The following is a 25,180-nucleotide window of genomic DNA, read 5'->3' on the forward strand; positions in this document are numbered from 1 at the left end:
GTTGTTGTCTCACAAAATCGAAGAATGATGTAGCAGACAAACATGAGTAATGGAACCAAAGTTTACTGGGAGCATCCAAGATAATTACAGTCTATTAATCCCTGCCCAGAGTCCCACATAGCCATAAGCAGCGTGGGCTGAGGGACGTGCCCCCTGCCACAGGAGCTTCAGGAACCCACTGTGTGCCCGAGAGAGGAGAGAGAGCAAGAGGAAGCACAATCTTTAATCTAGGGGGTGGGGATAAGCCTTGCTAGTTCTTGATGGGTCTTTTCAAAGAATTCTGCCTTAGTGACATCCTTGGGATCGGTTTATATGTCTCACAGCCTTGTGATTAGTTATTTGCAAGCTACCTGTCTTAGCAACGTTCACATATTTTAAACCTCGCTTTTCTCATGTGTGCCCTTCTTTCCCTGCCCAATTGGGTTGCTTAGTAACTCTGCCTAGTTGGGCACCCCATTTCTATTTCCTCCTCCCCTCATGGTCTCCGTCCCTGTCTAACTAGCTTCCCTCTGTCTCCTCACCATCACACATAATCATTAAATATTCTAACATGTAACCTTTGGTCTTTATGTGTGCTTGAACATTTATATAAACACATGTGTGTCTAATAAAGGCTTTGCTGAATATACCGCTCCACAATCTCCTCCTTTTGGGATTCACATGGAATTTAAATGCAGGCCTCTTAATAGTGGGCTTTAATTGTTCTGTAGTCCACTAACAGTAAATGATCATGGCAAGCAGACAGATTCAGGGGTCTGGACATAAGAGAGTCTAGAGAGGACTAGCATAAAAAATTAGACTGCCCACGAAATTTTCATTAGAAATTGGAAACAGAAAACAGCAGCCTTGAGTGGAAAACCACTGCCAGATTCTGAGCGGGCCCAGCTCCAGGCAGTAAAAGAAAACAGGAACAGATAAAGCTCACAGGGAAGACTGGGACAGGGTGGATTCGAAGATCAAAAGCTAGAAAGTGACCAAAAGGACTACTCTGAAAATGGAGCAGTCCTACATTCCAGCAACTTGGGGGGTGTGGCCACACCTGAAGCCCCTGGAAGTGCAGTAGAACCTAAGGTCCGTGAGCCAGATTGTTAGTTTATGAGCACGAGCGTTACTGAGAGCGCTCAGGACTGAATGCAGTGCCTGGTCCTTTCGACGGTGCTCTCCCTAGCATCCAAGAATCCTACAGCCACTGCATCCCTCTGTCCGTGCCTAACCCCCAAGCAGACGGGATTCTAGAAGCCGTACAGTTCACCTACCACCTTACAGACCCAGGCACTGCAGGCATCCCCAGGGTCACACAGCTGGCCCAGGACACAAACAGGCATGAGATGCCCACTCTGGTACATGAAATCACATAAAACGATAAACACATGCGGGGAGAACAGAGGTGTGGCAGGGCGGAGCGGGGTGCAGCAGGGCCCCTGGTGAACGTGTCCTGCAGTGTGGCGTCGCAGCCGGCAACAGAGCCCACGTGCAGGCATAGGGGCAGAGTGAACTTGGGAATGGATGGCCCTGAATCCCAATCCCAGCTCTGCCACTCAGCCATGTGACCTGGAGCAGCGGATCTAACCTCTGCTGAATCTCACCTTCCTCATCCTACAACAGGATCAATAATATATGTACATCAGAGCGACTGTAAGGGTGAGTTACTCAGCCCCGTGCACAAAATGCAGAAAATGATCAATAATTGGTAACATTGATCATCACCATCAGGATGAAAAGTTTTTAGGAAAAAAAACTAACAGCCAAGCGGTCACTATCAGGACACACCTGCGGCCAATGTCGGTCCCCGCCTCGGCCTTACAGAGCTGCCAATGCCCAACACCCTGCTCCACAGGCACACTTACAGAGTCAACGTCAGCTCCCTGGTCCCAAACCCTTCACTGATCAGCAGCCCGTCATGAATGAAGGCTAAACTCCTTAGCTAGGAACTGGAATCACTTCAAACACTACCAACCACCGAGCATTTCGTACTCCACCAGCCCAAGCTGCTCTGACTCTCATGCCTCTGATGCAATCTCTACCAACAATCCTTCTCCACTCACCTGTGTTCATGCAGGAGAATTTCCTGGGCCCAATTCAAATGTCACATTTAACACATAGCCTTCTCTTGTCTCTGGACACCACCCTACCACCTAGTGGGGTCTCCCTCTCTTCTCTAACCGATATCTTAGAATCCCCTCCATCTCTCTCTTTCATCCCCATAAAACTCTGCCACACAGAGTCAACCATCAAGTATGACTTGAATCAATGAACCCCAAGGCTCTCTCAAAATGACTACTAAATCAAGTTCCTTCCCAATCATTCTGACTCTCCAATCTTGATACAAACATCTTTGCTTTCTCCTTTACTAGTAAATTCATCACTACATACCTTGAAGGTTTCAAACACCACTATAGAAAAAATGCCAAATTCCCTCTCTGGTTCACTGTGTTTATTATAACCAGTTTAACTAGAAGCACCTGCTAACCAATGTGCTACAAAGGCCCATGCAAATATGAAACTTTCAATTATATTTTAATAAACTTACAATGAATGTCTGTATTTTGTGCAGGTTCATTTTCCTGGCTGGATTCTTTCCTGTTTCCAAAGCCAGTGGGAACCCGCTATGTGAAACAGGTACAACGCTGATGATTTTTTTTAAATGCCCACCAAGTCTAGAGACTGACGCACACATCTATCTGTGAGGGGATCCAGGTGCTACAGCACCTTTAGTCACGGCCAGAGGAGAACCTATACCCAGCAGCCACCAGGGAAACCTCTTCCTGAAGCTGTACTACAACAAAAGGTTCTCGCCTCTCCACAGGGAGGACAGCCTGCTTCTCAAAACTGCAGGATGTGGAGGGTTGGACCAGCCTGACTTTGGTGCAGACTGAATGGAGGAAAAAACCTTCAGTAGGTGTAACATGCCACACACTCCATTTCTAAACACTCAGTAAGAATAACTGAAAGATTTTCTACCAATTTTCTCATGCTTTTTGTTATTAAAATGCTTTCTTTATCAAAGGATACCATCAACAAAGGGAAAAGGCAACCCACTAATTAAAAGAAAATATTTGGCCCTAACCGGTTTGGCTCAATGGATAGAGCATCGGCCTGTGGACTCAAGGGTCCCAGGTTCAATTCTGGTCAAGGGCATGTACCTTGGTGGCGGGCACATCCCCAGTAGGGGGTGTGCAGGAGGCAGCTGATTGATGTTTCTCTCTCATCAGTGTTTCTAACTCTCTCTCCCTCTCCCTTGCTCTCTGTAAAAAATCAATAAAATATATAAAAAAAAGAAAATATTTGCAAATCATACATCTAATAAGGGACTTAGATCTATTATAATATATAATGAACTATTACAACTCAATAATAAAAAGACAAATAACCCATTTTAAAATGGACAAAGAATTTCAATAGACATTTCTCCAAAGAAATGGCCAATTGGGCAAATACAAATACACAAATGGCCAATAAGCAAATACAAAGATGTTCAACAACATTTGCCACAAGGACATGAAAGTCAAAGCCACACTGCCCGGCTGGTTGAGCATCAGCCTATGAACCAGGAGGGCATGGTTTGATTCCTGGTCAGGGCACATGCCTAGGTTGCGGGCTCGACCCCCAGTGTGGGGCATGCAGGAGGCAGCCGATCAATGATTCTCTCTCATCATTGATGTTTCTCTTTCTCCCTCCCCTTCCTCTGAAATCAATAAAAATATATATTAAAAAACAACAACATTGAGATACTACTAGGACAGTTGGAACAAAAAGACAGGTGATAAGCGTAGGTGAGAATGTGTACAAATTAGAACTTCTCGTGCATTGCTGGGAGAAATGTAATAAAATATGTACCCACTGTGGGAAAGTTTGGCAATTCCTCAAAAGGTTAAACAGAGTTACCACATAACCCCAAAATTTCACGACTACCATGGACACATTAAAACCACTAAGTTGTACATTTTAAATGTATACAGCAGGTGAATTATATCTCAGTGAAGCTGTCTTATCATTTTTTAAAATGTTTCCTTAAAATACTTTACTACTAGGAAGAAGTCACTGCATTTCTGAAGCAAAAGATTCATAGTAATCTACTATGAAATGACATGCCTTTGGGGAGGGTGGGCAGGGAGGAGTGGGAGGGGTAGAAACAAGAGTGGCTAGGAGTTAATGGTTAAAGCTGGGTGAAGAGTAAAAGGACTTACAATCTTCAATATGTCTCTGTGCTTTGTATTACTTCCATAAGAAAAGACTTCTAAAAGTTCATTGGTTGTACCCTATGAGATTCACAGAAAACCTGAAATCCCCTATTCGCCACTGTTCGCGTGGGGAATGAATGGGGGCAATCGGCACGCTGAGTAGCAGCCTGGGTAAGAGTCGCCCGGGTGGAAACAGTTGCCTCAGTGCGATGACCCAGACCAGCTGCCGACTGAATAGTCAGTAAAGTCAGGCCTCTACCGGGAAGGGCTGGCGGCTGCTGGCACTCGGTGGAAATGCTATTGTGTGATAAATTGTTGAAACATTTCTTATGCTTAAAATAAGTTTCTCTAACATAGAATTACCTGGAGAACAATGGTGTTTACTGGCAAATACTGAGTATCAGTTTTTGTGTGTTTGAGAACCATGTTCTTTTGAACTGGCCATTTCTCTGTGGTTTTATTGACTGAACAATGACACTAGTTATTGTTACGTGGAGATCACAGTGACGACTCAAGATAACATAACCACGGGTATTTGGCAGCAAGCATTAAATGCCTGTGGGCCAGCCACAAGCTCTCCTGGGATAGGGGGCTACAAAGGTGAGGAGAAAGTAGTCCCTACCGGAGGCGATTCATCCCTGAGGTAGGGAGACACCTGGGCACAGATGTTGACAGCAATGTAGTAAGTGCTTTGACTTGTCATGGGACACAGGAAAGGAAGCAGGGGGCCATTTTAGCCAAGTCTTGAGGGGTGGTACCAAGGAGCTGCACAGACAGGAACAGCGGTGTGCAGAGTTCCAGGCAAAGGGGGAGCAGGGAGGCAGAGGGAGAGGGAGGCTAGGAAGGTGGCCCAAGGTCCTCAAAAGCTAGTGCACAAAATGGCCACCAGAGGGCACTCCAACGCAGAGACTTCCACCCAGTAAATCCAGTGGAGTCTAAACGCCGGCATTTATAACCAGCAGCCCAATGACTGACCCAGGCAGTGACAAGCTATGAGTTCGGTCTTTATCACAAATGATTAAAAGCCACTGAATGATTTAGGCAAAGGAATCGGGTATGCAAATTAAGACTCTAAGGAAGTCTTAAAAGGAGGCTGACAAGTGCAGGGGGGAGGTGACTAGGGAGGGTTAAAAGAGAAGCAGGTAGAACAGTACCAACCTGATATCGGAGAGAAGGGAAGACAGGGATAGGGTGGCTTCCCGAGCTCGCGGTGCCATCAACTGAGATGTGGAATAGACAGCAAGTGGGGCAGGAGGGTGAAGGAACTGAGTTTACTTTGTTTTCATTAACTTTTTGTTTTAAATAAGCTTTTTATGTCGACATAATTACAGGTCCACATGCAATTGTAAGAAATAATGGAGAGAGATCCCACATGCCTTTTAGCTATTCTTCCCAAAGGTTAACATTTTGTAAAACAACAGTACAATGTCACAAGCAAGAGAGACACTGATAAACCCCCCAAGCTTACTCAGGCTTCCTAGTTCTGAGTTCCGTTTTGAACATCTGAACTTGATATTCGTCAGAAAACGTGTCGAGGGGCAGGTGGATCCACAGCTCTGACACTCAGGAGGTCAGGGGGAAGGCTCAGATGTGGGGACTGTTTCCTGATGGTGACGACATGTCCCCCAGACACAATCCAGGAGCAGGCAGGTCTACTCTGCAGAGTAAGAATGTGGGCTGTGTGCTCACAGGGCACCCAGGCTCCTCCAGCCCTCGGTGTCGGTTACCGACCTGGTAGTGGTGAGGAGCATGGGTTCTGGGGGCAGGCAGCCTGACTCCTGTCCCGCTCCATCACTTCAGCTTTGGGGTCATGGGCAACTCATTCTGGCCCTGGGGGCCTCAGTTACTTGTCTATAAAACAGGGCTGATACGTGTACTTAGTCTAGAGCAGTGGTTGGCAAACTCATTAGTCAACAGAGCCAAATATCAACAGTACAACGATTGAAATTTCTTTTGAGAGCCGAATAACGACTTCTGCGCATGGGCCACGAAGTTTCAATCGCACTGTACGTGCGCGCCCGCACGTGGTATTTTGTGAAAGAGCCACACTCAAGGGGCCAAAGAGCCACATGTGGCTCGCGAGCCGCAGTTTGCCGACCACTGGTCTGGAGGGTTACTTTGAGAATTATGTGATAAATAACATGTTAGAACTGCAATGCTACCCAGGAGAAAGCAGATTTATGTGATTTATAGGGCCAGGCAGACAGCCGTCCACCAGTAGGAAGTAGGTGCAAGTGGGATCTCACTGGCCAAGCCGAGAAAGACAGGTAAGAACTGCCGGTAAGCGTGTCTCGGTGGGAGTGAGCAGGTGGCTGAGGGAGACTACCGACAGGGTCTCTCTGAAGCTCAAAGGAAGGTGAAAGGCAAGGAGGCAGCCTGGAGAGAGAGGTGAAGAGCTGACACGGGACACTCTGCCCAAGGAGTGAATAATGTAGTTGAGGGAGGAGTGACAAAAATACCTCCAAAAAGACAAGGGCCATTATCAGGCAATCTATATATATCCTGGTAAAAGCCAGCGACCGGAACAACGGAACGACGGGAATGGCCAGAACAAACAGTCGCTATGACATGCACTGTGGTGGCCAACTGTCACCCCCAACTGCTCGCAGCCCCTCCCCCTGGCCTGCCCAGGCCCCGATCGGCCCCTCCACCCCAATCAGGGGTGGGGCCGGCCAGCCAATCTCCCGAGACTCCTCCCCCCCACCGCCATCCCGGCCCCAATTGCCCCCCCCCCATCAAGGGTGGGGCCAGCTGGCCAACCTCCCACATCCCCTCCCCTCAGCCGGCCCTGCCCCAGATCACCCCCCCCCCATTGGGGGCAAGGCCAGCGGCCAACCTCCCGGGTCCCCTACCCCCGCTGGCCCGGCCCAATCAGCCCCCATTGGGGTGGACCGACTGGGCCCCACCCGTGCACGAATTCATGCACCAGGCCTCTAGAATATAGATAACTGCACAGTTGTGTGACTGATAGTTCATGCTTGAGGATTTCAAAGTTAAGAGACAAGTGGCCAAATGAGGAAGCAAGTGGCAAGGGCCCAGGCAGAGAATGGAGAGGGGCTGACAGGGAGGACTGGGAGGGGACTTGTGTCCCAGCAGCAAGGAAACTCCTGTCTGCGCGCTGTGCTTGCAGGTGCCGTGGCATCTGACACCTCAGGAGAAGAGCATTGGACTCTTTTCTTAGTTTTCCCTCCTGCCGTCCGATCTCCAATTCCTGTTCCATTTTACTGAAGACAATGCTTAACTGTTGCATTTAGGGATTTTTCTAATTGTCCTTTTTCCCTATCTACCCCATACATGCATCTGAAGCAAGACTTGTGAAAGCCACAGGATCCAATTTTAGCCCCTAGAACAAGAATTTCTTATTCAACATGTCAATCATACAACCAGCTTCTTGGCAAAAGAATAGCTTCAGGGTTTCTTCCCAACGGGTGGCTCATACTAAACCTCAGCCAACAGGGGCATGACATAGCTGTTTGCAATTAATGCCGTACTATCAAGTGGGGAGTTTCTCAATTCTTCACGGCTTCCATAGAAACCTGAGTGAGCCCTGGCCGTGGTGAGTTCCTAGCAAGAATAGCAGGGACATTATTTTCACAAATATTAAACGGGTACATTTAATTAACCCCTTAGGACAAGTCCCCACAGCCTTCCACATCTGAGACCAAGCCATGGGCTGTATTGCCCCAGGAGAGGAAAGCTAGAGCAAGACAACAACACTGTCTTTGGTAAGAGGCGGACTTGATGAGACAACAGCTTGGCTTCCCTGGGTGGCAAACACACCTCCGTGCCCTCCTGGACCCTCAGCATAAAGGCAAGGCCCCCTGAGGGTCTGGGTGGGGGGTGGAGAAATGGAGCGGCTCTGAGGAAAGACTGGCTGCCCACCCCACTGAAGGCATCCAAACTACCTGAATGATCACATCTGATATTTCATCGCCTCAATCCTCTTCTAGCTCTTGCTACGGAGGATGTGGTGGAAAGCCCCAGTCATTTGTGAAGCAAAAATAAATTACATTTTCTTTTTATACTTTGCATTGGAATTTCATTCCACAATCGATGTGGTCTGAGTAGATACTACGCTAAAGCAGACTGTTTACAGGTGCTTGAAGTTCATACTTCGGAACAAGCTTTAGAAGGAATTCTTTCACCAGGACACACGATCAAGTGCTACCAAGACATTCCATTGCAGACAACACGCACAGTAACGCCAGTCCAAAAGCTCCAGCACACACCAACGCTCCCACACTGCGCAGCCCCACGGCCCCTCCTTGGGAACCACCGCGTTTTCCTCTTCTGGGAACCAAAGAGGGAGGCATGATATAGCCACTTAATTGAATCTGTTCACATTAGCTGTGCTACGCCCACAAAGGGATCCCAACCTGGTACTCGTCAGAAAACGTGTCCAGGGGCAGGTGGATCCACAGTTCTGACACTCAGGAGGAGGTCAGGGGGAAGGCTCAGATGTGGGGACTGTTTCCTGATGGTGACGACATGTCCCCCAGACACAATCCAGGAGCAGGCAGGTCTACTCTGCAGAACAGGCCCTGCACTGACCCTTAACCTTCTACCCATACAAGCTGAGTGTTCCCTGACTCAAAATACCAGGAAGCCAAAGTGGGCTTTTAGAGCTGCTTTGGTCCAGGGACTTCGTTTGGAAGATTACACACAATTTGTCAGAAAGTGACTCTGAAACTGAAAGGATGTCTTTTTTAATTTAAAAAACAACAACTTACTATTCATTATGGAATTAACACTCCAGTGCAAATTGCAAAAAGATACAACTTCTGTAAGTCATGAAAAGTTAGCCCTTTAAAAGAACAAGGCTACTACATGCACCAATTCTCTCAAACATAAAAGCAAACCAAGATACACACAACACACCTCAGAAGATACACAGAAGCCTGTAACAACTGCTTTCGGAGTGTGTGATGAGGGGTCCGGAGGGTGCTGGAGGAGCGGTAAGGAGATAGCTCACTCTGAATATCTGGATGTTTGGTATTTTCTACCACAGAGATGTGTTACCTATTTAAAAATCAGTCACACAAGATGCTGTCTTCTTTAAAAAATTTTCATGTTTAGGCGGTAAGCCAGAGGTGGGGAACCTTTTTTCTGCCAAGGGCCATTTGGATATTCATAACATCATTTAAGGGCCACACAAAACTATCAACTTAAAAATTAGCCTGCTATATTTGGTCAATTAACTCACCCCTAATGCCTTGGCAGAGCCAGACCAAGTGATTTTTCGGGCCTTCTACAGCCTAGACCAGACGTTCCCCACCCCTGCTAAGCAACAGACCTGCAAGATGGATTACAAATAAAAACTCATTGAGCACCGAGCTTTTGAAGCACCTTCATACCTCACCCAACACCACTACCCCTCCCAAGCCCTCTGTCACCCTGTTTTCATTTGAGCAGGCTGGAAATTCTATAAAGCAAACAGGACCCAGTAACAAGTTGAGGACAGAATTCCCAGTCCTCCTACTTTCCGGGGATCCTTCCCTCCCCCCTTATTTGTAAACTGAAGATAATCAGCTGCCTCAGAGGGACTCCGGGAGGACTGCTCCAAATGGCAAAATAGGTATTTTTGTAGCATAATATGTTTCCAGTGTAGACATGCATGCATGTACTAACAGCCATGAAGAGTAAAAATTTCAATACTGACAATTAAATTTGGATTCTGATTACCATTTTATCGTAGAAGACAATTAATTAATCCAAGCAGGAGTTAACATTAAAACTGAGGAGAAAAAGTTGAGTGGCAATAGGTTCTTAACAGAAAATGCCAGACTACATAATTCACCCAAATCAACAAGAAGAGAAGAAATGATAATAGTATAGACAGTACACATAACAGAACTATAAACCTAACTCATTTGCTCTCAGCCTGCAAGGGAAGAAGATAATTAACTAATTTAAGATCAAGAAATACATTTTAAGATGCAAAAATAAAACAAATAAAAATGTTCCAAATTTTTACTTTAAGGCTATATTTCTATAAGACCCAGCTTGTATTTTTCTCCTTCAGAAACATTCCCTAACTTTTCCAGCCTCTCTATCAGTTCCCCACTATTCAGTGGGCACAGTTTTCAGTTTTGCAAGATGAAAAAGTTCTAGATCTACCGCACAACAATGTGCACAGTGCAGGTCACACCGCTGACCTGGACACTTACACGGTTATGATGACAAATTTTATGTTTTTTAGCACAATTTTTTAGTCTCTGTAAATAAGAAAGTTTTACATAGTCAATTAATTGAACAACTAGACTCATGATAAAATATGTCTTCCAATTTTTACAAAGAATACTTACTTCATTTTTGTTAAGGTCCTAAGAAGCAAGTACTCGGCTTAGTGAAAAGTAGGCGCTAAAATTGTAATGGATTCCCTGAACTTCCTTCAAATCTTTTTCATAACACACATTTTTATAGCAAGGTATCTTCCAGAAAAGGCAGCAACAAAATAATACTAACTGGGGGCAGAGACTAGGTTTAGTTAACTTTTCATTTATATCAAAGTTAGACTTGCAGTCTTGGAGTCCGCAGTTCTACATGCCTTGTGAAAACAGCAGCCCACCGGCATAAAGCCCTCATTTCCCACTCTCCAAACGAGATTCTCCTTAACTCTCCTCTCTGTGTCTTTTGTTTACCTCTTCACCTCTAAATACCATGCTTACAGGCCTACTTCTTGGTTCTAAGCATTAGCTACTGCCTTCCTGTATGGAAGGTGATGGAATACTCAGCTCCCTTTCACCTCCCACCAAGCCGTTACTTACATATTCCTGTCTTCCTGTCCTGTCTTCCCAACAAAAGACTGTAGCAGATTTTAATTCTGAAGCGAGTATATGTTTATAACAATCATTTAATTGCTCATGTAATAGAAATGAGATAAACATAAAATTGAAGAAATTAATAAAAGTAGGAATATAAACTCCCATATGCATGCACACACATGCAGTCCTGTGTGTCTCCACCATCCATGGATAGGGCCCAGATGCCACGGCATCCTAACAGCTGTGATATCTTTGGCATTCGGATCTTGCTTTCTAAACACTAGGAAGAAGCAGGGTTCCTTAAAGAAAGGGTTGATGGAGGATATGAGGCAAAAAAAAGTACAAGGTGAGCCTGGGCCATCTTTCTGTGCCGATATATAGCATTCCTCATGAAATAAGTTTCAGGCATGGTTCAATGGATGCTCAAACTTTTAGGTGAAGGACTGTGGAGGAGCAGGATGGAGGCAGCGGCAACACTTTTACCTTGTATTGGAGAATGGTTCTTACAGATACCCAAGCTCTCTCATCAATGAAAACCTACTCTTCATGCCCAAGTAAAGCATGAACTTAGATCACACTTATACAAGCGCTCTGTCCAATCTCCGGGGTTATTTTCATAGCGAGCAAGGCAGATCTCTCTTTCATGACAAATGAGATACAGGGGCACTGAAAATGTGGAAGTTTGGAACTAGAAGCTGGTGCCGGAATCAGAAAAGTTGGTATGCAATATCTGCAAGGACTCAAACTGAAAGTAAGCTGGTGGGCTCAGATAAGAAACCAGACTGTCAATTATGTGTTTAGTGGGGTGTATTTTTATAGTCCAAATAGCTCAGTGAACATGTCACGAATTAAGTCCCCAATGTGCAAAAAAGGTTGCTCTTCTTCTTTTCATGGGCGGGGGAGGAGGGGAATAAGGACAATGGTTCCAAGAGTACAGTCAACCAAGAAAAGTCTATCATCCACCTCCAACCCCAGCCCAACAAAACCTCAGGGGCAGTTCAATCATGAAGCACTTTAAGCTTCTTCTAATCTATCTCTTCCCCCAAAAGAGACCTCATGCCCATGATACCTCTTGTCAGTTTTCCCCGTGTTAACCAGCGCCCCCTAGCCAGAATTAGAGCTGCTCATCTTGCAAACAATGCCTTCTTTCTCTTTGGTTTCTCTGGCCCCTGGACTGTGCTATGCTCTGCCTGCTCCCACGGCACCCATGAGAACAAGAGCTCTGGCCCTCCAGTGCCACCCAAAGCCGCCCGGCCCTGCACCCTGTTCCCCATTGGCATCTTTCCCCCAAGCAAAGTTTTCTGCCTCCAGGGGCCCAGACCCACAACGTGCACCCAGCAACCAGGTCACAGCAGGGAGGAAAGAGCAAACGCCCTCTAGTGAGCCTCCCTCCAACTATGCCAGCAAAGACCTCACTTTGGAGGCTCGAGTCTCTTACACACAAAATGGAACAATGAAACCTACACTGCAAGATTCCGGTACTGATTAAAGATAATGTCCACAAAGTTCCCAGCACGATGCACAAAATAACTGTGAATGCTGGCTAGCGATGACAGTACTCCCAGTGGCAGCTCTACATACTCTTACTAGTCCACACTTACGGGCCATTTACGGTGTGCCAGGCACACTTCTAAACACTTTAGTATTGACTCATTTCATCCTTAAAAGGTGCTACGAATCATCCATTTTGCAGACAAGAAACTGAGGGAGTGTTATAACGATTGTAATAAGAGGCCCTTCCACACTCCCCAACATCCAGCCCACAGAACTGGCATATCCACTCTAGCAAACAGCCTTTCACCACCGCCCACTGGTAACCAATGCCTAAGCCAAAAATTATAAAATCCAGGCAGTTCCACTTCTAGTCAAACTACCTGATGACCCTATTTCTCTTCTGCCAGAAATGCGTTTCCTAATACACCACCCCTACTCTGCCTCCTGGGATATACTGTACCTCCATTCAAACTACTCAAACGTCACTGCCTCTGTGGGTCCCCCTGGACTTCCCTCCATGTGACATTCATTTCACTATGAGCGGTAGGGCATATATCCAAGCAATCCAAATACTAGAGAGGGGAGGAAGACTAACAACTACATTCTCCCTCTGTCCCCGGACCAGCAGAGTCAGAACGGGCTTCAGAGACTAGATGGACTCGTGCAGGGAGCGGAGGGTTCCAGGCAGCATCCACACCTCAACATCCTCCGCTGTGAAGTAGGATAAAATAGCTCTCCCTCTCAGAGAACCTGAATGATAAATCAGGAAATGAGCAGACTATACACAGAACCCAGCAGACATCACTAACGGAACAGGAAATGTGGTGTCACAGCGCACCACAGTAACCCTGGGAGGGCTGGTGAGGGGCAACTATTCCCACACTGGCTGACAGGAAAGCAGCCCTGGGGTCCAACAGCAAGGGGATGACGGGTCCCAAGGCTAAAACACTCCCTCAAGCAACTGAGACCATTTCCACAGTGCTATCAGGAGCTGACTCAACCTGGGGCTGGAGGGAGCAATCTGCTGACCATATTAGAGAATTCTATGCCCCTCCAGAAATGCTATAGAGACGGCAAGTGTAAATACCAGAGTTTTTAGTTGTCTCAGCCACAATAAGAGCCTCAAGGGGAAAGTCCTACAAATAAATGTACAGAGTTCTTTATTATCCTCTCTAATAAAATGGTAATATGCAAAATAACCATCACTTCGCTACATAGGCCATGCCCACCAGCCAAGCCACGCCCACCAACCAATCACGGCGAGTATGCAAATTAACCCCAATCCAAGATGGCTACAGCCACTGAGAGCAAGGTTTCCCAGGTAACAGAGCAAGCCAAGCTTTCCATAGCCGTTGCAGGCCTAAGCCTCCACTCAAGCTACAAAGTTTCCATTATAGAAGGTAAACAAATTCAAACAAATGGCGGCAGAATGGAGCTTGAGAGAGCAGGCCAGGGTTGCTGGCGGCAACAGGGGAAGCAAAACTTTCCGCACACCCTGGACGGGCTCACCCGCGTAAGGCTACAAAGTTTCAATTGTAGAAGGTGAATTAACTGCCACAGAAATGGCTGCCACCCCGGAGGGAGTAGCAGGCTTGGCTCCGCTCCAGGCTACAAAGTTTCAATTGTAGAAGGAAAATAAATTCCAGGTACCCGGGCCTCCGCTTGGGTTGCCAGGGGGCGTGGCCGGCCTGCAAACTACCACAGGCCCCTCGCTCAGGCCGCCCCACGCCCCAAGGGAACCCCCACCCTGATCCGGGACACCCTTCAGGGCAAACCAGCTGGCCCCCACCCGTGCACCAGGCCTCTATCCTATCTAATAAAAGTAATATACAGATTGATCATCACTGCAACACACAATATAGCTGCCCCCATGTGGTCAAAGATCCTGCCCCCATGTGGACACCAGATGGCCACTACAAGATGGCCAGCAGGGGAGGGCAGTTGGGAGGCAGCCGGCCTGCAAGGGAGGGCAGTTGTGAGGGACCAGGCCTGCAAGGGAGGGCAGTTGAGAGGGACCAGGCTTGCAAGGGAGGGCAGTTGGAGGTGATCAACCCTGCAGGAGAGGGCAGTTAGGGGTGACCAGGCTGGCAGAGGAGGGAAGTTGGGGGCAAACAGGCTGGCAGGGGAGCAGTTAAGCATCAACCAGGCTGGCAGCAGAGTGGTTAGGGGGTGATCAGGCTGGCAGGCAGAAGCGGTTAGGGGCAATCAGGAAGGCAGGCAGGCAAGCAGTTGGGAGCCAGCAGTCCTGGATTGTGAGAGGGATGTCCGACTGCCCGTTTAGGCCCGTCGGACATCCCTCCAGGAGTCCCAGATTGGAAAGGGTACAGGCTGGGCTGAGGGACAACCCCCCGCTGTGCACGAATTTCATGCACCGGGCTTCTAGTTTACTATAAAGACATATGTCCTGATCTGTTCATACTTTATGTAATTCTGTGTAACTTTCACTTTTTATTTTTAACTATTAGCTAGACCATTTTAAGTGCTTTTCTCTAGTGAGCTCAAAACATTTAAGACAGCTAAGCATCCTTTATCAATTAAAAACTAAACATCATTCAACTCAAAAAATATCTGAAACTAACTATGTATTATGCCTCATGAGCTTTCCTGTGAGTCTGCCACACTCACCTATGTGACAGCATTTTCTAAACATCATGTCTACCCACTACCTCTTCTGTATTTTATTTTTTAGGTCTCATAAGGACAAAATATTACAACCTCTTCCTCCAAGCTTCCCTAATTCACCTCTGTTTTGGAACTGCTGCCCTGAAGTTAGAATATATCCAAGTCAAATATTCCTTTACCCTCCTTGAAATTACATATGAAACCTCACCTGTAAGCCCAGGGCCCCCTCTCCTCTCACTTCTGGGTCCACACTCCTGGGTCTGTCTGTGCTGGCTGGGCGCTCCCAGGGCAGGACCCATTTAATCTACATTTTAGGTCTGTAGCTCTCAGAATGGCAGTGAGGATTTCCGTGTGGCTATGTTTAAAGTATTTACACACCAGGGCCTGCGCCTTTGTTTCTGTGAGCCCACCTAACTTCAGGGAAACTCTCTTTCATAAAATCAAACAGCAGTCATAGCACTGTTCTAACTCTAAACGTGGGAACTGAAAATAAAACATATCTTTCTATTACAAAGGAATGAAGGCCATGTCTATTAAAAAAAAAAAAAAATTTTACAAAGAACAACCATCAAGACAAAGCAGTCGTAAAACCAACCCCAGGAAAGCGTGTCACCTGATAGTGAATCTCGCCCCAAATGCGCTGAATGATTCTTTTCTCTATCAAAGCGAGAACACAGAACCTATTACTGCAAGTTAATCTTCTGAAATGTGTGCAACTTAATCCAATTCAATACACATATGAGTGTGTACGTGCTGGCTGTATGGCCTGCGTGGAGTGTGGAACCTGCTACTTTATGGCTCTGCCTCCACAGCAAAAGCTTTCACATGTGCTGAGTAATCTGCTTCACAAAGCTGAAGAAGTGCTGAAGATAAAGCAGGAAGTAAGAGGTTACCAGGTGTAGCAGGCTGACATTAAACCAATATGAGATGTTTGAAAACATGTGCTCTTTTCATATAGTATAGATAGCTATGTTACACTAGTGGCCCAGTGCACGAAATTCGTGCATGGGGGGAGGGGTGTCTCTCAGCCTGGCGTGCACCCTCTCCAATATGGGACCCCTCTAAGGATGTGCTACTGCCAGTTTACAGGGATCGGGCCTAAACTGGCAGTTAGACATCCCTCTCACAATCCAGGACTGCTGGTTCCTAACCACTCACCTGCCTGCCTGCCTGATTGCCCCTAACCACTCTGCCTGCCAGCCTGCTCGCCCCCAACTGGCCCTGCCGCCAGCCTGCTCACCCCCAAATGTCCCCCCCGCCAGCCTGATCACCCCCAACTGCCCCCCGTGCCAGCACGCTCACCCCCAACTGCCCCCCTGCTGGCCTGCTTGCCCCCAACTGCCCCCCCCCGCTGTCCTGATCACCCCCAACTGACCCCCACTGATGGCCTGCTCGCTCCCAACTGGCTCCCCCTGCTGGCCTGCTCACCCCCAACTGCCCCTGCCCCCCGCCGGCCTAATCACCCACAACTGCCATCCCATCTTGGCCTGATCACCCACAACTGCCCTCCCCACTTGGCCTCTAACCGCCTCTACCTCGGCCCCACCACCATGGCTTTGTCCAGAAGAATGTCCGGAAGGTCTCCTGGAAGGTCTCCAAGTCTAATTAGCATATTACCCTTTTATTAGTATAGATAGAGGCCTGGTGCACAGGTGAGGGCCAGCTGGTTTGCCCTGAAGGGTGTCCCGGATCAGGGTGGGGGTTCCCTTGGGGCATGCGGCGGCCTGGGCGAGGGGCCTGTGGTGGTTTGCAGGCTGGCCATGCCCCCATGGGGTGAGGGTCCCCGCTGGGGGGCGTGCACAGCCTGGTTGAGGGGCTGAGGGCAGTTTTCAAGTTGGCCACACCCCCTTCAGGGTGGGTGTCCCCACTGGGGTGCCTGGCCAGCCTGGGTGAGGGGCTGATGGCTGTTTGCAGGCTGGCCACGCCCCCTGGCGACCCAAGCTCCCAGCCCCTCCTTCAGCAGAGGCCAGGGCAGGCAGGAAGCTTGGCTTCTTCCGTCACTGGGGGCAACCCAAGCCTCCTGCTCACTCCAGCTCCGTGGCCACCGTCATCTTTGTTGGGTTAATTTGCATATTCACTCCAGGTTGGCTGGTGGGCGTAGCAGAGTGACGGTTTCTCTTTTATTAGTGTAGATTTGTATTTTTTTAAAATATATTTTATTGATTTTTTTACAGAGAGGAAGGAAGAGGGATAGAGAGTTAGAAACATTGATGAGAGAGGAACACTGATCAGCTGCCTCCTGCATACCCCCCACTGGGGATGTGCTGGCAACCAAGGTACATGCCCTTGACTGTAATCGAACCTGGGACCCTTCAGTCCACAGGCCGACGCTCTATCCACTGAGCCAAACCGGTTAGGGCTAGATTTGCATTTTAAAAACTCATGTCAGAATAGAGATAAATTGGACATTTACAGAGTTAAATTACTGATTAATTACAAAGCACAAAATAGTAACTTTGCATCAGACAAATCTGGTAGGCACCACTTTACCCAAATGATCAAAGTATCCCACCAATTTGGAGACAATGCCATATGATGAACTGCAAAAGCACTGCTTCCTGGCATCCACCAAAAGTGATTGCCTGATCTAATCACAAGGAGCTGGACAAGTGCAAATCCAGGTATGGTCTACAAAATAACTGGCCTGTCCTCCTCAAAAACCTCAAGGTCAAGAAAAAGAAAGGTGGGAGAACTGCTCCAGATTTAAAAAGGCATGACAATTGAAGGGAACACAGATTGTGGGTCAAGGTTGAGAGGACTACCTAGCCGATGTGGCTCAGTGGATAGAGCATCGGCCTGTGGATCGCAGGGTTCCGGGTTAGATTGTGGTCAAGGGCAGTTCCTTGGTTGCAGGCTCTTCCCCAGCCCGAGCCCTGGTCAGGGTGCGTGCAGGAGGCAACCAATCGATGTGTTTCTCTCACATTGATGTTTCTCTCTGTCTTTCCCTCTCTCTTTCCCTCTCTCTAAAATCAATGGAAAAATATCCTTGGGTGAGGATTGAAAAAAATAATTAAAAAATAATAATAATGGTAAATGCAATGAATATAACAAAGTCCATGATGCTCTTAACAAGAAATTGGAGCCAGACTTCCCTCCTCTTATTTGGTAGAGGAAATCATATGGTCCTGGTGATATACTCTTATCTGAGACTAGAGGCCCCAATGCATGAATTTGTGCATGGGTGGGGTCCCTTGGCCTGGCCAGCAGCCTGGGGGAGGGACTGTGGGAGGTTGGCTGGCTCGGGGGAGGGACTGTGGGAGGTTGGCTGGCTGGCGGGGGAGGGACTGTAGGAGGTTGGCTATGGGAGCACACTGACCACCAGGGGGCAGCTCCTGTGTTGAGCATCTGCCCCCTGGTGGTCAGTGCATGCCATAGCAACTGGTTGACTTGTCATTCGGTCACTTAGGCTTTTATATACATAGATTCCTAAAAACCCCAACTACATGTTCTTCACAAATGATGAGGATCTATCAAACTTTTATTTGTTCTAAAATAGTTTTATGTTTCATTTGGCAGAATCATTTCTTCATGGTCACCTTTTTTTACCTTTCTGTGACAGTTAAAATCAGATTAAATTAAGCATCAAGGAAAACACTGGCAGAAATAAGTTACAAGAAAATATGAAGAGAATCTAAGGGATAGAGGAGTAGGCTCTCCATTATAGCTAGTGATGCTGAAAGTTTCCAGGATTATGAATTGGGGCAAAAGGAAAAATAAAGATACACACAGACATATAAATGCTTCAGTTCTAAGTATTCATTTATTACCTTAAAAACTACTGAGCACCTTCTACATGCCAGACACTATCCTAGGAGATCCAACACTCAACCACTCTGACATTTCTCATGGAGAAACCTCATAGCTGGAGATAAGTGACCCTAAATTAATGTAAAATATAACATGAGATGGTATTAACAGCTATGACGGAAAGAAACCAAGACAATGACGTGACAGGAGATAGCGAGGTCTGAGACGGCTTCTCTACAGGAGTGCCATGTGAGCTGACAGCAGTGGGGGGAGCAGGCAGGTGGACACCTTGGAGGTGGGAGGGAGAGAGGTACCCACGGGTCACGGCCCTGAGGTGGCAGTCACGTGCGGACCGCTGGTGTCGGCTGACGTAGACATCTGAGTGCGACAAGGACCCATGAGAGGATTCCCAGTATGGTCTCATTTATATCTTAGCTACAAAGCACAAAGCTGTCATTAGAGAAGAACAAACACAAGATCAGCTGGAAGCCCTGCAATGGCACAGGCACAGGGGGTATGGGGTGGAGGCCAGAGCAGCAGCCGCAGAAGCGGGAGGACTACGTTGTCAGATTCCAATTCTATTTTGAAAGAAAAGCTGACAGGATTGCTGAGGGACTGAATGCAGTGTTTTGAAAGATAAAAGCCCAGGGTAACAATATGGCTCTTACTTTTATCCACCCAGGGACACATGTACATTGGCTGAGGCGGAAAAGCCAGAGGAAGGAGCAAGAGTGCTGATGGCGAGAAGTCAAGAGTTGGATTTGATACATATTAGGTTTAAGAAGCCTGTTAGTCATCGAAGCAGAGGTGAGTACTGAGTCACCAGAGTCACCAGATGCACAGGCTCTGGAGAGAAGCATTAATAAGTGCAATCGATATGGAGATGCAGATATATAAAGAAAAACTGCCTATGTGTTTGTGTGATGTGTGTGTACATACACACAGTGAATGAAGGAAAATTCAAGAAGGAAAACACAGAGAAGGGAGAAACTTGAACACTGTGTCTACATCAACACCATTTGAAAATACCATTATGAGAATGTATTACTTTAGTAATAAAAAGGCGGCATTTCTTTTGTTTCCCCCAATAAAATAATAAGCTAATGAAAAATATTCAAGTTAGAAGTGCAGAGGTAATTTAAGGCTGAGACAGCACTCAAAGACAAGCACGTTACCTGTGGGTAATTTCCTCCCAGCTCTTTTCCCCTGGACACACACACACACACACACACACACACACACACACGCAGTGGTGCTTTAAGTGCAGTTCAGTTTTGCTTATTTGTTTTAACACACAAGAGACGCTGAACTCAAAAGGACAGCCATAAATGCACTTTTTGGTTTTGGATGTATGTTTCCATGCTTTTACAACCACTTCACAGCCCACCTTGCTGGCTCAGGCCCTGCCTGGCATCTGAGGGTGTGTGCCTTCTGCCCCTGCCCCTCAGAGCTGCACAGCTGGGCCTCCCTCACACAGTCATAAGCATGTTTTCATTTCATAAAGAATTGTTTGAATACTTAATTTTGAAATGGACATCTTGATGTACAATTCCCTGTGCACATATCTAGCGTAGTATCAAGCCTGTCAGATAGCTCGCTCAGCATCACCTCAAGGAGTCACTGTCCAGTCACTGAAGAGTGAAGACTCTCAATAGAAATGCCCTCCCTCCAGCTCATTCAGTAAACGCCGGTCATAAGCCAATATGTGTGCTGTGTGTGTGCTGTGTGCGTGCAGGGGGGATGACAAGCGAAAAACTTTTAAAGAAAATTTCAGACAGTGAAGCGTGCTATGAATAAAGTAAGAACACTTGAGACTGTAACTGGGAGGAAGGGGAGAGGAAATGCTATTTAGCCAGGTGTCCAGAGAAATCCTGCTGAGGAAATGACATTTGAGCCGAAGCCTCAGTGAAGAGGAGGAGGGATGCAAATACCCTAACGAGCAACCCAAGTCCCTGGAGGAGAAAATGCAGAAGCCCTGAGAAAGCATGGAGCACAGCAGGAGTGAGGACAGAAGGACGGCCATCTGGCCGGGACACCCTGGGAAGTGAGGTTAAATCACAGATGGCCTCCATGCTACGGCAAAGAATATGGGTGTTCATCCTAATAGCAGTAAGAAATTATTATAAAGTTTTATACAGAGGGTGGTGAAGTGTTCAGATGCAGGACATAACTGAAGTAATATCCCTAGAACCTGCTGCAGGAATCAAGATCCTGGGACTAGCCCTAACCAGTTTGGCTCAGTGGATAGAGCGTCAGCCAGCGGACTCAAGGGTCCCAGGTTCGATTCCGGTCAAGGGCATGTACCTTGGTTGCGGGCACATCCCCAGTAGGAGGTGTGCAGGGGGCAGCTGATCGATGTTTCTCTCTCATCGATGTTTCTAACTCTCTATCCCTCTCCCTTCCTCTCTGTAAAAGATCAATAAAATATATTTAAAAAAAAAAAAAAAAAAGATCCTGGGACTGGGTGAACAGCTTCTCCACCCACACCATGAGTGACTTTGGCCTCACCATGAACTTTCTCAGTACTCACCTTACAGGGTTGTGTACAGAGGGTGCAAGCAGCAACTGCTTGTAGAATCAGTAATGAAACATGCAACATATCATACTCTCTCACTTACCCAAATTGGGATCAGGAGGCTGGCGTTTCTTAATTTTAGCTTCAGAAATAGCAGAATAATAGGCACCAGTCATCTTGATAAGCCACATTGCTCGAACCATTGGCACTGAATATTTAGCTAAATATGCAAAAACATCTTCTTTTTTACTAAGGATGGGAACCTAAAAAGAAATAACATATTTATAATAATCACATATTATGTTCACCATTAGCAAAAGAAAGAGACTATACATTCCTTCTGGTTATAAGAAAATATATCCTTCTTTAAAAAGTATATCCTTAATGGATTTTAATCAAAACTATGTTTAGCACATCAGCAACACAATTTTATCAGCTGTGTTTTTCTCCTTATAAAAACAAATTACCTGCAAATTGTCAGATGCTGAAAGCTACTCATTGTATCAACAAAATAGAAAAATAATAATAATTTCATGACAGTCCTCTGAGTTTATCCCAAAATTGGAATAGACAGGTCAAGTGAAAAACTGTCCCCACTCTACATTTCTTCCCAGAACACTTTTTTGTATAAAGTTTTTCGACTGTACCATTTCATAAGAATTAACAATCTCCAAAAAGCTTTTAAAAGTGCCTTTAGCCCAAAATTTAAAATAGAGGCTAAAATGATGGAACAGTGGATTTGCCTAATAAACACTGAGCTAGAAATAGCTGGGTAATTAATTCACTGATGGAAAGTAGGCACTTGGGGCAGTTAATGATTTCCTCCAGACCACAAAGGTACTATTTAGCAAATTAGTATCCCCATGTACCACCACATGATTTGAAGGAGTTAAACCACTCTTAGAATTCCTCATAAAGAGCCTAGGACTTCCTCGCTTATCTGTATACATTTCTGAAACGAGAGTAAGAGTGCACACAGGGTTCCCAGCTGTGACGCAGCAGGACCAAAGCAGTGACGGGGAGAGGCAGGCAGCTCCCCCACCCCCCTTCCCACAGAAGGGACGAGGGCCTCTCTGCTCCATTCCTGGCACCAGCCTGTTTGGCTAAACCCGTCCCTGCCAGGCTCTTCGTTTATGAATGAGATCATACCAAACAGGCCCATCTCACTGAGTGGTTAGAAGGGTAAAGCAAAAGAATTTCATGTATCAAAATTATAACAATTTTTGTTTTTGTTGCCAATTCCAAAGATTTCTCCAAGCCAGCCAAAACGTTTTCAAGCCATGAACATGACCTCTCCTAAGAGGATCCTAAACACCACATCATGGACATCGAGCCCCAATCTCTCTGCCCCACACTCTTATTTAATTTTGTGCTGGAAATCAAGGCTTCAAACCAGCTAACTTGTTCATATAGCATAGCATTTTTCTCTTAGTTAACCAAATCCTCGTTTAGTCAGTGGATTTTTATATCAGACACTAGAGGCCCAGTGCACAAAATTTGTGCACAGGGGGGTGGGGGAGGTCTCCTCAGCCCAGTCTGCACCCTCTCCAATCCGGGACCCCTCAGGGTATGTCCGACTGCCTGTTTGGGCCGATCCCCAGGATCGGGCCTAAACCGGCAGTCAAACATCCCTCTCACAATCCAGGACCGCTGACTCCTAAGTGCTCAACTGACTGCCTGCCTGATCGCCGCTAACTGCCCGCCCCCATGCCAGCCTGATCACCCCTAACTGTCCCCCCTGCCGACCTGGTCGCCCCTAACTGTCCCCCCTGCTGGCCTGGTAGCCCCTAACTGCCCCCCCCCCCTTGCTGGCCTGGTAGCCCCTAACTGCCCCCCTTCTGGCCTGGTCGCTCCTTACTGCCCCCCTCCCCACTGCTGTCCTGGTTGCCCCCAACTGCTGCCCCTGTCAGCCTGGTCACCCCCAACTGCCCCCCTGGCAGACTGGTCACCCCCAACTGCCCTCCTGATAGCCTGGTCACCCCCAACTGCGCCCCCTGCCGGCCTGGTTGCCCCATGCAGCCTGCTGTTCAGTTGTCTGGTCATCCCTCACTAACCCCCCTGCTGGCCTGGTCACCCCACGCAGCCTGTGTTCAGTTGTCCATTTGGTTGTTTCGGTCGTGAAGGTCCCTGGCTTTTTATATATTAGGACTAGTGGCCCGGTGCACAAAATTTGTGCAAGGGGGAGGGAGGTGTGTGTCCCTCAGCCCGGCCTGCACCCTCTCCAATCTGGGACCCCTTGGGGGATGTCCCACTGCTGGTTGGATCGGGCCTAAACCGGCAGTCGGACATCCCTCTCACAATCTGGGACCGCTGGCTCCTAACCACTCACCTGCCTGCCTGCCTGCCTGATTGCCCCTAACCACTCTGCATGCCAACCTGATCAACCCCAACTGTCCCCTGCTTCTGGCCTGATCACCCCTAACTGCCCACCCCTGCCGGACTGCTCGCCCCAAACTGCACCCCCCCTGCCGGCCTGCTGTCCCCCACCTGCCCCCCTGCCGGCCTTCTCGCCCCCACCTGCCCCCCTTGCCAGCCAGCTCGCCCCCAACTGCCCCCCCTGCCAGCCTGCTCATCCCCAACTGCCCCACCCCCTGCTGGCCTGATCGCTCCCAACTGCCCCCCACTACTGGCCTACTCACCCCCAACTGCCCGCCTGCCAGGCTTCTCGCCCTCACCTGCATCCCACCCCTCCGCTGCCTGATCGCCCCCAACTTCCCCCCCCCCCGCCAGCCTTCTCGCCCCCACCTGCCCCTCCTACTGCCTGCTCGACCCCAACTGCCCCCCTGCTGGCCTGCTCTCCCCCACCTGGCCCCCCTGCCAGCCTTCTGGCTCCAACTGCCCCCCCAACAGCCTGCTTGCCCTCCCCTTGTAGGCCTGCTCGCCCCCAACTGCCCTCCCCTGCCAGCTTGATCACCCCTAACCACCTCTGCCTCGGCCCCACAACCATGGCTTTGTCCAGAAGGACACCCGGAAGGTCTCCTGGTCTAATTAGCATATTACCCTTTTATTAGTATAGATATGTTATAAATTTGACTATCCATACATTTGGTACAAAGTGTGATTCCAGATATAAAAGATAAGCATTTTTTATAAAACAAAGCAATGTCATCTGACTTCACCTGAAATCACCTGGTTCTTACCAAAGAAACATCAAGTGGCTCCAACACTGACAGAAAGCTGACTGCACTGAGAAGCAGTGTGTCCACATAATGTCTCTTATGGGCCATTTAACAGACATGTGATCATGTGCAGTTCTGCCTTGGGTGCTGACTTGAGAACATACCCCCACGAGGTAACTACACGTCCAAAGCTGACTGAAAGGGAGCTAAAGATTACAGGCCAGAGCTGTAAGGCCTCCTTGCTGCAGACCACAGAGATACATTTTAACAAAATAATTTCTTGAGCCCTGGCCAGTGTCCTCAGTGATACAGCATTGTCTTGCACACCAGAGGGTCTTGGGTTCAATTCCCAGTCAAGAGCATGTATCTTGGTTGCAGGTGTGTTCTCCAGCCTGGGTCAGGACGTGTGCGGGAAGCAACCAATCAAAGAGACACACCGATATTTCTCTCTCTCTCTTTCTCCCCTCTCCCTCCCTTCCACTCTCTCTAAAAATCAATGGAAAAATATCTTCAAGTGAGCATTAATTAAAAAAAAAAATCTCTTGAAAATGTAGCTTACAAGGCACATCGTTCAGGGAGCATAAGGCTAATGTTTATTATCATTTATTCAGTTCAAGACTTGAGTGACCGCTTCTCACTCAGAACACAGTTTGGTGGTTGGGCTGCCTCTTAATCAAACATACCAAAGATTATAATACCATGACCTAAAAAATAGGCAAATGCAAAAAGTAAAGTTAG

The 25,180-nt window shown here is 47.6% G+C and overlaps 1 protein-coding gene across 7 annotated transcripts in view; it reads right to left on the reverse strand.

The window, feature by feature from the left end:
* The window catches only part of MED12L (mediator complex subunit 12L), a 420,881-nt gene that overhangs the window by 293,671 nt on the left and 102,030 nt on the right, over positions 1–25,180 (reverse strand). For all 7 annotated transcript variants that reach the window (XM_079766910.1, XM_079766915.1, XM_079766912.1 and 4 more), the window contains exon 5: positions 21,427–21,586. In XM_079766910.1, the coding sequence (XP_079623036.1) occupies positions 21,427–21,586 (160 nt within the window). The remainder of the gene's footprint in view (positions 1–21,426; positions 21,587–25,180) is intronic.

The sequence above is a fragment of the Cnephaeus nilssonii genome, assembly GCF_951640355.1.
Source record: "Cnephaeus nilssonii genome assembly, chromosome: 3".
Classification (NCBI taxonomy): Eukaryota; Metazoa; Chordata; class Mammalia; order Chiroptera; family Vespertilionidae; genus Cnephaeus; species Cnephaeus nilssonii.